An 11,646-nucleotide genomic window follows, 5' to 3' on the forward strand; every position below is an offset into this window, starting at 1 on the left:
TGGCACTGTCTAGTTGTGGGATCTTGTTAAGGTTGGTTGTGGATCTACCTTAGGACTTCTCGTTTCGTTTATTGTTTTGTCGTGTGTTTATTAAGTTTAATAAACATGTACGTATATCACGCTGCGCCTTGGTCTGTCCCGTCATTCAACGAACGTGACAAGTATAAAGGTGTAATGTTATAATGTAACTGTAAAAGCGTATGTGACGTCAAAATGGAGGACCGACATTGCATCACTTAGGCCTTACATTTTTACATTTTAGTCATTTAGCAGACGCTCTTATCCAGAGCAACTTACAGTTAGTGAGTGCATACATCTTTCATACTGGCCCCCCGTGGGAACTACATTACTTTAGTTGGCTGCTTTGAGCAAAACTTGTATGTAATGTACAGGGGCGCAACTTTGGTTTTAGAAGTGGGGGGGCCATTATATATATTTTTTTATCCAGTCGGATAACATTAACATAAAACACTGGCGACCCACTGGTGTAGGGGAAAGTCTCATTGTCTCATCATTACTGTTTGTTGTGGCCTAAGCATACTAATAGGTTGTTGGAAGTCAGCATCAATGTAAACCTGGGCGACATCCACCTTGCTGGGCAAGATCACTCAACCAAGACCTGAACAACAATTTAGTGACCTACCTACCCTGTCTCAACAGAAGTGCATGACTAGAGAGCCACTGGTTTGGTTATAGTTCTCGCAGTTGCGAGTTGAATTTCAAATAAAATCAAATCAAAATCAAATCAAATCAAATCACATTTTATTTGTCACATACACTGAATACAACAGGTGTAGACCTTACTGTGAAATGCTTACTTACGAGCCCTTAACCAACAATGCAGTTCAAGAAATAGAGTTAAGAAAATATTTACTAAATAAACTAAAGTAAAAAATTAAATGTGCATTGCTGGGATGCTATTAGTACCATATCCGCTTCAAATCCTAACCCCCCCCCCCCCCCCCCCCCCCCAAAAAAAAAAAAACGATCAACCTAAACAAACTATTCTGCAATAATCTCAGTTATAATGTCCATATCAGAACAGCCAAACCTTCTTCACCATCATCATCTTCATCATCGTTGCCCTCATTAACAAGGCAAAAATATAGGCCAAATAACTCATCTCCTCATCCTGGCACCCCACCCCCATTTTGTCACTCTTTACCCAGATGAAGTGAGATGTCTCGTGTCATCGTGTGTGATAAAAATGAGTGTTTAAAGTTCATGAGACAGTGATGCACACATTATGCGCTTGGCTATTGGCTAATGGCAGTTTAGAGAGGTTTTTTTTGTGTGCTGAAAGGTATGCTATGCCTTGATAATACTACACAAGATAATGAGACCAGGTTGACTTTCACAGTGACTCAGACAGTGCTTCTCTATGGAGGACTAAAAGTGCCACAATTAAATAAATAAATACACCATTAAATAATTACTTAAATGTGTCATTAATTAATTAAATGTGTCATTAATTAATTAAAATTAGAATTAAATACATAAATGTGTAATTAAATGTATCATTAATTAATTCAAATACCGATTCATTTTATGTAAAATACATATATAATTATTTCACTATTTACATTTACATTTCATGGTCCTGCGTTGGAGTGATTCATGAATTACTTAAAACTGTCAAACTGACCCATCAAAAGTTGGTAGGCGGAACCTAACGCCTGATTGGTTACCCTCTGCATCAAGCCAAAACAAATCAATTCCGGATAATGGATTGATGCAGAGCTACTGAACACATTCCAATACACTGGGTGGCGCTATTCACCTCTACGTTGGTTTAGTTACACGGTTAAACAGTACTTTCATTGCAACGGCTAAAAATCAAGAGAAGACTCGGTCCTGCTAGCCCCAATGTTGAGACGCTGTGTGAGGTGCAGGACAAAATGTCTAAAAGTTGCCCGGAGCTGCTGAGAGAAGCAGCGAATTTGATTGAGGAAGCTCTGAGCAGAAGTCCAACGGCTCCCGCGGCACCGGTGACTCCGGCAGCTCAGTCACAGCAGATACCGGCCGCTCAATCACGTACACCTGTCCAAGGTAAGCTAAGTAATTTCATGTTAGCCAGGTGTGCTACTATTTAATGATTCGGGACACACGTGTAGGTTAAATTAGATCGACTCGAACATGTATTTGCATGCGGTATTATGATGCTTCGTGCGTGACACGTTTATTGTTAATGGGGGGGGAAGCATAAACCTAGCTAGTTCGCTAATCGGCTAAATGGTGTTAGCTGGCTTGAGCATCCCAAGATAGAAGTTGAGGCTGTTTTAGCTGACTGGTGACCATTGAGCTGTTACGTTTTTCTGTGTTGCAGCGGAGGTAGCAAGGCTCTTTGCGCCATATAACATTGGAGCCAGAAGGAATATGACGAGACGACCAGCACAAGTCCAAGTTAGCCGAAGAAGCTACACACACACTGTCTGTTGTTTGGCTGACCACAATGCGGATAAAATTCCAAGCGTACTGTTTAAAGCTGAACTTCTTACTTCAGGACTTGGAGAGCAAAAAGTAACATTTTCAGGTCAGTGCGAAACTAGGCATTTACCAAAAGTAAAAAAAGTTTGTACTGTCTGTGGCTTGTTGAAATTATTTGCATTTCTTTTTATAGTGACTCAAACTTAATTGGTGTTCATAGTGTCAATAATAGTTATCACAGGCTTATTTGCTTAATTTAAGGTGAGGTGAGTTATGATTTTGTTTTGTTTTTTTCTCCAGGGAATGACCACGATCCCATGGTTATAACAAATAAACTGATGGAAGTGTTTCCGAAGCTCCAACAAGGGGGAGGCTTTGAATTTCTAAAACTTGTAGGATCTACTCGCAGTCTAAATCTTGCGTTGCTTCAGTGTCCCAGCACTGGATACACCCTTGCCTATCTGAAAGATCCATCGACGATGATTGGACAGGCTACAATCTACATACGTCCACTTCAACAGGATCTACCCTTAGATTGTGTACATACATTTACAGAGACTTAGTTTAATACATAATCAAAACAAAGATTACTGGTGACTTTTAATCATTAATTAAAAGCCATTTGTTGTTGTTGTTGTTAGGAGAGCTCACGTCCTGCCTCTGGTCCAGTCATCCCCTGCATCACTTGTCAGAAGGAAGTTCCCTTTTCAGAGATGAAGCTGCACAGATTGAGCTGCAATGGGTATGTACTTCTTAAAGCAATGCAAGGGTAGCATAATTTATTTTCTTTGGGAATATGTCTCTCTTATTGTTGTGCACACAAATAAGCGAGTATGACCATCATTTCAATTGTGTTAACTTCAAGGACACCCATGCAGGAATCAGAAAGAGAACAAGAGGGAGGCCAAAGTGAAGAAAATGATAGTGAGACAGCCCTAGTCAGTGACAGTGTTCCAGTGAGGCCTGAAACATCAGCTGAGAGTGCAGTAGTACCGGCAGTGATTGTCAACGAGGAGTTGGATCGCAAAGAAACAGACAGTGGTTTGTGTCATCACAATAGTGTTGCTATAAGATTGTGTGTAACTGAAAAGTTAATAGAAAGATAACACCTGTAGGATATAATTAGATAAGATAATACAGTTACAGACAATTAATAACATGCAACTGGGTTTTTCTATTTTTCTAATATTTAGTTGTAGTTGTTTAGTAGTGCTGTTTTTATGTCAACTCAGCGTTGTGACAGGTTCTGAAGATGTTGGGTCTCACGTTTTGTCAGTGAAATGAACAGAATTTTCCTCCTGTTCTGTAGAGTGAGAGGATATCTGTATATGCAGGTAACATGCCAACTCACAATATGTCTCTCTGTAATAGATAACTTTATTGTTGTTGTTTGTTTAGAATGGAAGCTTATTAAAGAACCCACTCAAGCTGCCAAAGTTTTCAAAGAGAATCTGCTAAGGGAACATGCAACTGGGAAACCACTTAGAATGAAGATGGATGTAAGGGACTCTGAAGAGGACAGGGAACGGGAGCTTCTCTTATTCTATAAACAGCAGCAAGAATGGGCATGTCCACTTCATTGTACTCTGGTTGGTAAGTAATATAACATTTATAATATAAATACATCAGTACAGTTTATACCACTCAAGTAGCTTATATGTAATTGTTAAATGGGAGAATGGAATGCACAAAATTATATAATTGATAAAAATGTTATATGTATGTATGTGAATATTGTGCACAATATACTCTTGTTATCTGGAATAATCAATATTAAGGATGCTATTCTAGAATTACAGCCAATAGAAGTTTTTCTCCCTTTCTTGTTAAATGTTACCAAATCCAGTTAGCTGTATTAGGCCGCCACTTTTTTTCCAGTGTTATTATCAGTATTTTATTTCAGGTGATGTTGCTATCGGAGAGGGAGTGATGCGGTACTTTATGACAACAATCATATCCAAACTCCAGTTTGGATTCAGTCTAGATCTTGGTAAGTATCTTACTAATTTTTTGAAGGTTAATCCATCTATAAATTGCAGAAATGTCTGTCTGTAGCGCATGTCTCTCAGTTAGTCCGATGGATTTCAAACTTGACAGGTGTCTTGCTCTGGTCACGAGTAAGTGCAGTGCCAAGTTTGACGACGTTTGGATAAACGCAAAAGATAGCGTTACATATATAGGTAAAAGAAGCACACATTGGCTTTTGCCGCTCTTGCTGCTTGCCATTCTCACACTGCATGCAACGCTGACTGAGCACCTGTTTGTGTCGTGACTCACTCTACACCGCCTCTCTCTATGCGCGCGCACACACACACACGCGTACACGTACGTTCTGGTGGTTGATGAACGCGGATATGTGCTGTTTAGCGGAGGGCCGGTGGGCAATGTTTTGTGTCAGGTAAGTCTGTAGTAGGGTATACAGGGGAATTGAATTTGAAGTGGTTTGGGGTCCTTCTGTAAGTCATTTTGGAGTAGGCTACAATTTGGTTTAAGTGAATTCTACAAGCAGCAATACCACAGGCCAAGTAATCGCCACTAGTATGATGTAATATATCTATCTATCTATCTATCTATCTAACTATCTATCTATCTATCATACATTTTTATTTAATGTATTTAAGAGGTTAATTGTTGTGACTTTATTCCCTGCTCTCTTGGTACTTTACAGGAGGAATGGGCCGAACACTGCTATTTGAGGGTGAACCTGACCATCTTGTTCCAGCAGCATCAGAGGCACTTATTGAAAGCAACCTCTTCCGGGTTGCAGGAAGGATGTTGGGCCACACCTTTCTGCATGATGGTCCCCATGTCACAGGACTAAGTCCTGCTGTAATTCATGTACTGTTCAATGGGGACCCTGAAATGGCTACTGTTGTTACAGAAGAGTGTCCTGATCTGCACATCAGGAGCATCATAGAACTGGTATGTAACCTAAAAGAAACTTTGCCATGTAAAAAATATTGCTTGGGCAGATATAATAACTTGTATGGTCTTAATTCTAGCTTGAACATGAAGATCTTACACCGGAACAGAAGGACACAGTTTCAGATCTTTCCATGTCTTGGGATCTTCCGGCAGTCACCAAAACAAATCGGAGATGGCTACATAACAAACTTCTACTCCATGCAGTGAGTTCCTGCTGGTTAAGTGACAGAATTCATCGCTGTACTTGTTGAAATTATAGAATGTGTTGTGAACCCTGGCTTGTTATGTTAACACGAGAGTTTAAGTACTAGAGTTTTAATGGATTTTTATAAAGCACTTTATTGTGTTTATTAACATTTTTCCTACTGTGCCAACTTTTGTCAAATTTGGGTTAAGGATTTGGGCTGTAATATGGGTCGGTCTGTCTCTTAGGTCGTTGGGAGGACCATGCGCCAAATTAAACAGTTGAGAAAGGGACTGAAAGATGTGATGGTATGGCCCCTGCTGACATCTAGGCCGGATGTTGTACCACTTCTTTTCCCCAAAATGGCTGAAATGCAGTTCACACCCCAGGTAAGTCAGTAATTTAGTTATATTTGTGACTTAACTTGATGAATTTACGTGTATTTTCAATGACTGAGATGGATATTTTTCCATTTTCTAAGAATTTGATCTGCATAGTCCTTCACCAAAATAAGTTCTCCCTTTTTTTAAATTACAATTTTTGTTTTCTTTAAGATGCTCCTAGAAAAAATCACATGGCCAGTTGAGGACAGTGATGATGAAGACTTTGACTTAGACACCACCTGCCGCATCACTGGCTTTCTAAGGATGTTCATTGAAACAGGTATAAACCTTATTTTCTCTCTTTACAAATGCTTCTATGTCTCATGGATAGATATGATCAATTACAGTTGAACTAAATGTCTTTAATCCATTTTATGACTTTTAGCTTCATCAGGTACCCTGGCCCAGCTGCTGACATTCTGGGTTGGCTGGGAGATGCTTCCTCCTGAACTGAGAGTGGAGATTTCTGGGGGAACCCTTCCTACGTCCTCCACATGCTTTGAAACCCTAAAGCTGCCAGCTCATTTCAAACTCTACATGGACTTTGAGAAAGCACTTGTCGCTGCCATAAAAAGTACTGGATTTGGGCTTGTTTAAGTTTTTTCAGACGTCAATTAGGGCTGGGCAATATTTTAATATTATATCTATCGTGATATAAGACTAGATATCGTCTTAAGGTGCTTTTCCATTACCAGTACCTACTTGACTCGCCTCGCCTCGACTCGCTGTGCGTCCGTTTCCCATTGCAGATTTTAGGACGAGGCGAGTAGGTACCATGTAATGGAAAAGCACCATTAGATTTTGAAGAAGTGTAATATCGTTACATGGTAAGTTTAGTCTTTTCCTGGTTTCAAAGGCTGCATTACAGTAAAGTGATGTCATTTTCTGAACTTACCAGACTGTTCTAGCTGTTCTATTATTTGCCTTTTACCACTTAGTCATTATATCCACAATATGATAGTTATTTATCCGAAATCTAAATGTGGAAGATATTTTGTGAATGCACCAATTGTCAACCTTACAATATCGTTGCAATATCGACATCAAGGTGTTAGGTCAAAAATGTGATATTTGATTTTCTCCATATTGCCCAGCCCTAATGTCAATGCATACACAGTTCAGATGAATTGACACAAGTTCAGTGTCTTTGAAAACATTAACACACTGTGCAGTAGTTGACTTTTTTTTCTTCCATTTACTAAAATCAAACTGTTCTGCACCTTCAGTGCTAACAGTACAGCATTCATGTTAGTCATTCTGTGGACCATAATGAGACAGGAAGCTTCAAAGAAACAGCTTTTTTTCCTTTCTTTTAAAAGGAAAGTAAACTTTCAGTTTTTCCTTGCTTGTTCTAACACAACAAATAAAAACATGGGTTGGACATCAGTCTAAGATTCTTGATAACACTTCCACAGTCTCTACATATAGTCTAAGTGCATCAGTAACAGAAACTCCTGGAGCTGGCAAAATTGCAACCTCTTCATCTGAGAGCTCACAGGCCAGCTGAACCTCGGGGACTGACACAGTGCCTCGATGAAGGCAGTGAGGTCCGTTCCAATCGATCCCATATTCTTCAGGAACCTGAATGGATGACAAGCATAATCAGTCTTGTACTTAAAACTAGTTTGACATGTCCTTACACAAGATTGTTATTTTTGGTCACCAAGGCAGTGAGAAATGAAATGTTACTTATTCAGTTTTTTAAAATAATACAGCTTTGCATAGTATGCACTGTAGAAACTACAGCTCACAGGTTGATGTCTTTCCATAAGCGGGCTTCCTTCACCTTTCAAAGGGGCAGAGCTCCAAATTAAAAATACATTTAAATAATGCCCATATTATTATCTACTCACTTGGAACATGCACACCTCTTGCATTCAGGTGACCACGCATTAGCTTGTAGCCGGTGTTTGGATGACTTTGTGAATTTCACTTACAATACGGTCTAACTCCTCATCATTCACAGCTGAATAGAGATGTCTTTCTGTACAAACAAGAAAAACACAACATCAAGTAATGTTACCTTAAACGTCATATTCTTTCCGAGTGTATGAGAGCAGCAATTCATAAACAGAAAACTCATGAATTTAGTGTAAATACCTTAAACTGTATTGTTGCATGCGCCTCCTGATGGTCCTCTTTGACACACCGAACATCGCTGCAAATTTGAACTGCGGGAACTCCACAAAGAAGTTGATGCTCCAGAACTGCACTCGGTATGTCAAACGCCAAACGCCCCGGTCCCTGTGTGTGTTGGGCCTGAAGTGCCCTGGTACCAGAGAAGCGGTGGACAACTTCTTCTAGATTTGCAATCACTCTGTGGTCGATATCTTCGTCGGAAAGTGCGGAAATGACTCCAACAACTTCAATAAGTTCCTCTGCTTTACTAGCTACATGCTCTGGGTCAGCAGGTCCTGCTTCTACATCCTCTGCTAAGTTTAAAATGTCTCTAACCAACTCCCTGGAAAGTTCACGGAGATCCTCCATTGTCTCTATCCAGGTTGGCCTACTCTACTTCAGACCAAAGCAATGGATCAGACTAGATTCGCGTTAGCCCCGCCCACTGACTTTGATGGGTCAGTTTGACAGTTTTAAGTAATTCATGAATCACTGCAATGCAGGATCATGAAATGTAAATGTAAATAGTGAAATAATTATATATGTATTTTACATAAAATGAATCGGTATTTGAATTAATTAATGATACATTTAATTACACATGTATGTATTTAATTCTAATTTTAATTAATGAATGACACATTTAATTAATTAATGACACATTTAAGTAATTATTTAATGGTGTATTTATTTATTTAATTGTGGCACTTTTAGTCCTCCATACTTCTCAGCTCACCTAGATATAAGGAATTATTACATTCCTATTGAAGAACATTTGGAGAGCATCGCTCATATCAGTTGTATGATTGATTTGACCACTTTGAATCTATGCCATTAGCCTATACTTTAACCTGTTTTACAAATAATCCTCTGTATAAACTAGTGATGCTTCCCAGTCCAGTGACTTCAACGCCATTCTCGGTAAAGGATATTCTAAAGCTGGAGCAGCAACAACAACACCACCATGTTTTTACACACCAAGAATGATTTAATCCAGATCAAGACACACCGATGTCTCTGCAGCGCATGCACAGTGCGCTTCAGAGCCTCAATTTACTTGACAGCCAGGATAAGTCGTGCTTCTCGGGGGGAACACAGATGAAATGCAGCCTGAGTTTGGAGGACATTGACATCGTGAGGGTCTGTTGTAGTTCAGCGGCTGAGGAGGAGACAAATGGGGACCCAGGTAAATTAAAACCATAGTTAAAAATATCATTCATTGGACTATGACGCTAAAGAACTGTATTGAAATGTAAATGTATTTTTAATAATTAAAACCAACAATTTTGAAACAACCCCGAATTAGTCAAGACGTTATTGGCCCTAACCCTGCCTCTTGATGCTACATGACAGCGTGTGTCTCATCCTGTTGCTCATGCCAAAACATTATTTCCATTAACAATATGATCAGCATTGTTGAATAGACATTCACAAAATTACTATTTAAAATAAATAAATTATAACTAAACCTAATTCCATTTTGGAAATGTTTATCCAAACATAACAAGTTCATGGCAATGACGAGGCCTAGGCTATAACTTTAGGATAAAATAATGCTTAGTAAAGGGTCATGAATTATTTACCTTCTATAGAAAACGTTATGGTCGTATGCACATCCTGAAAAAACGTAGGTGCTGGGCTAATAAAGTAGACTTGTACAAAACAAATTGAGACCCGCACACTGAATATGCTCCCAATTACCATCTTTATTGACAACGTTTCGGTCCAAAGTTTTTGTATAGCCTAAAGGAGTGCATGAAGCAATTTCAATTGAAGTAGGCCTATGCCTAAATTATGGGTCTTACATTGCTATTTCTTATTATTGCAGGTATGCGTGTTGACGGTTCGTTGGGTTGTGGTGGGAAAAAAGACAATACCTTTCCAGACAAACCAAAGCAAAGATTGCGCAGAATGAAACGGGTGCTGTTTTCCCAAACAGGTTTTTAAGCTGGAACGGCGTTTCGAACAGCAGAGGTACATTTCTGCACCAGAGCGCGGGACCACCTCGCCAATTATCTTAAGCTTACTTCCACTCAAGTCAAAATCTGGTTTCAAAAGAGGAGGTACAAGTGCAAGCCGCAAAGACAAATCTCTGGAATTGGCTGGATACCCGCCTTCACCACGGGTGGCAGTGCCTGCTTTGGTTCGGGACTGAAAACCGTGCATGGGAGGATCTCATTCAGCGTCATACAACGTGAAAATTGGCTCTTTCAACCCTCTATATCAGGGTTCTTCAATTCCGGTCCTGGAGGGCCGAAACACCTCTGTTTTTCATCCTTTCATTCTAATCAGGGGCTAATTCAGACCTGGGACACCAGGTGAGTGCAATTAACTACCAGGTAGAAATAAAAAACAGAAGTGTTTCGGCCCTCAAGGACCGGAATTGAAGAACCCTGCTCTATATGGATATGGTTAAAACTCATATTGCAATTATCCGAGTATGCAATCCATTCCAAGTGCCACGCAAATGCCCAATAACGTTATAGTTGACATGCACATCATGGAAAATATAGAGAGGCCTTTCCAACAACGACACTTTCAGGCAACTTTACCGGGTAAAAGAGCATGGTGAGAAACTATTTCAAAACAACCACCCGACTCTCATCATGTTTTTGTTTGTTTACCTGTACATGTGAATACGTTTAAATTGGGTTATGCAACGGCAAGGTTAATTGTGGAAAACATCAACAAATAGGCCTACAGGCAAATCGAAGTGTATGCCTATAGCCTACTGTACTTAAAAACGTTGTTTTATTCTAACTAGGCCTATGTGTATTGATCTACTATAATACATTTATTGTTTAACTAATTCGTTTTGTTTAGCTTATATTTCGCTAAATTGATCATATTGTTCTGACGGACTTGGTCTTTTTGTAGGCCTACATGACAATAAACAATTGATGTAATATTTAATTGTGCTGTGAGATCACATCCTCTCGCTGCAACCACTCATATTCAATTTAGACTTGTATAGGCCTACAAGTACTTCTACAACAAATAACACAAACTATTAAAAGGACAACAAAAAAACAAACACGATATCAACAGTAAATGGGAGGCCTAATGGGAATATACTATTGCTAATTGAATTATACATTGTATTATAGTTGTATTATGAATCTTCTTATAATACAATTAGGCTATTGTTTATTATTGGCATTATTATTATTTGGCAAAGTGCCCAAAACGAAATATAGGCTCATATCCTGTAGGTCTACTTTTCCCCCTGAACGAATTAGATTTGGTTTTCTCTATCCGGAATCCCCTGCAAACACACACTTTTCCTCACTGATTGTAAAATAGCTTTTTCCTGTTTTTCAAATCTTCGTTTTATATATTACACCATTGCTAAAGATATCACTATATTCACATATTACCTGACATATGACCTGGCATAAGCTCAGCTATTTAAACGAACGAAGAGGTCATTATTGTTCCGTCGACAAAGCTGCTAAACAATGCCACAAGTCCGAGGAGCCTGTCCTGTCATGGACCTTGGGTAAAGGTAAACAAACTCGGAGACACAGTGGCTCTTTTCCTCTGAACTTTTAATCAAATAGGGAAACCGATTCCAATCTTACCTTGACAGCCATCGAAAGGAGGGAGATA

The 11,646-nt window shown here is 39.3% G+C and overlaps 1 protein-coding gene and 1 pseudogene across 3 annotated transcripts; both read left to right on the top strand.

Moving 5' to 3' along the window:
- Positions 1-3,085: 3,085 nt before the first annotated feature.
- Positions 3,086-7,300, top strand: LOC311141041 (G2/M phase-specific E3 ubiquitin-protein ligase-like). 2 transcript variants are annotated; one of them, XM_084176318.1, is made up of 8 exons: positions 3,086-3,169; positions 3,826-4,020; positions 4,331-4,417; positions 5,096-5,349; positions 5,430-5,555; positions 5,785-5,925; positions 6,091-6,199; positions 6,305-7,300. In XM_084176318.1, exons 1-8 carry the CDS (start codon positions 3,166-3,168, stop codon positions 6,514-6,516), a joined length of 1,128 nt encoding a protein of 375 aa, XP_084032444.1. In that variant the 5' UTR covers positions 3,086-3,165; the 3' UTR covers positions 6,517-7,300. The 2 variants fall into 2 exon arrangements, with proteins under 2 accessions (XP_084032444.1, XP_084032443.1); XM_084176317.1 differs by lacking the exon at positions 3,086-3,169 and adding an exon at positions 3,299-3,468.
- Positions 7,301-8,922: 1,622 nt separating this feature from the next.
- LOC311141231 (homeobox protein Nkx-2.5-like) lies at positions 8,923-10,609 on the top strand (annotated as a pseudogene). Its single transcript has 3 exons — positions 8,923-9,223; positions 9,866-10,279; positions 10,457-10,609. The product of its transcript is annotated as a homeobox protein Nkx-2.5-like (transcript).
- Positions 10,610-11,646: the final 1,037 nt, after the last annotated feature.

This window comes from Coregonus lavaretus, assembly GCF_964263955.1.
Source record: "Coregonus lavaretus genome assembly, chromosome: 14".
NCBI classification, from domain to species: Eukaryota; Metazoa; Chordata; class Actinopteri; order Salmoniformes; family Salmonidae; genus Coregonus; species Coregonus lavaretus.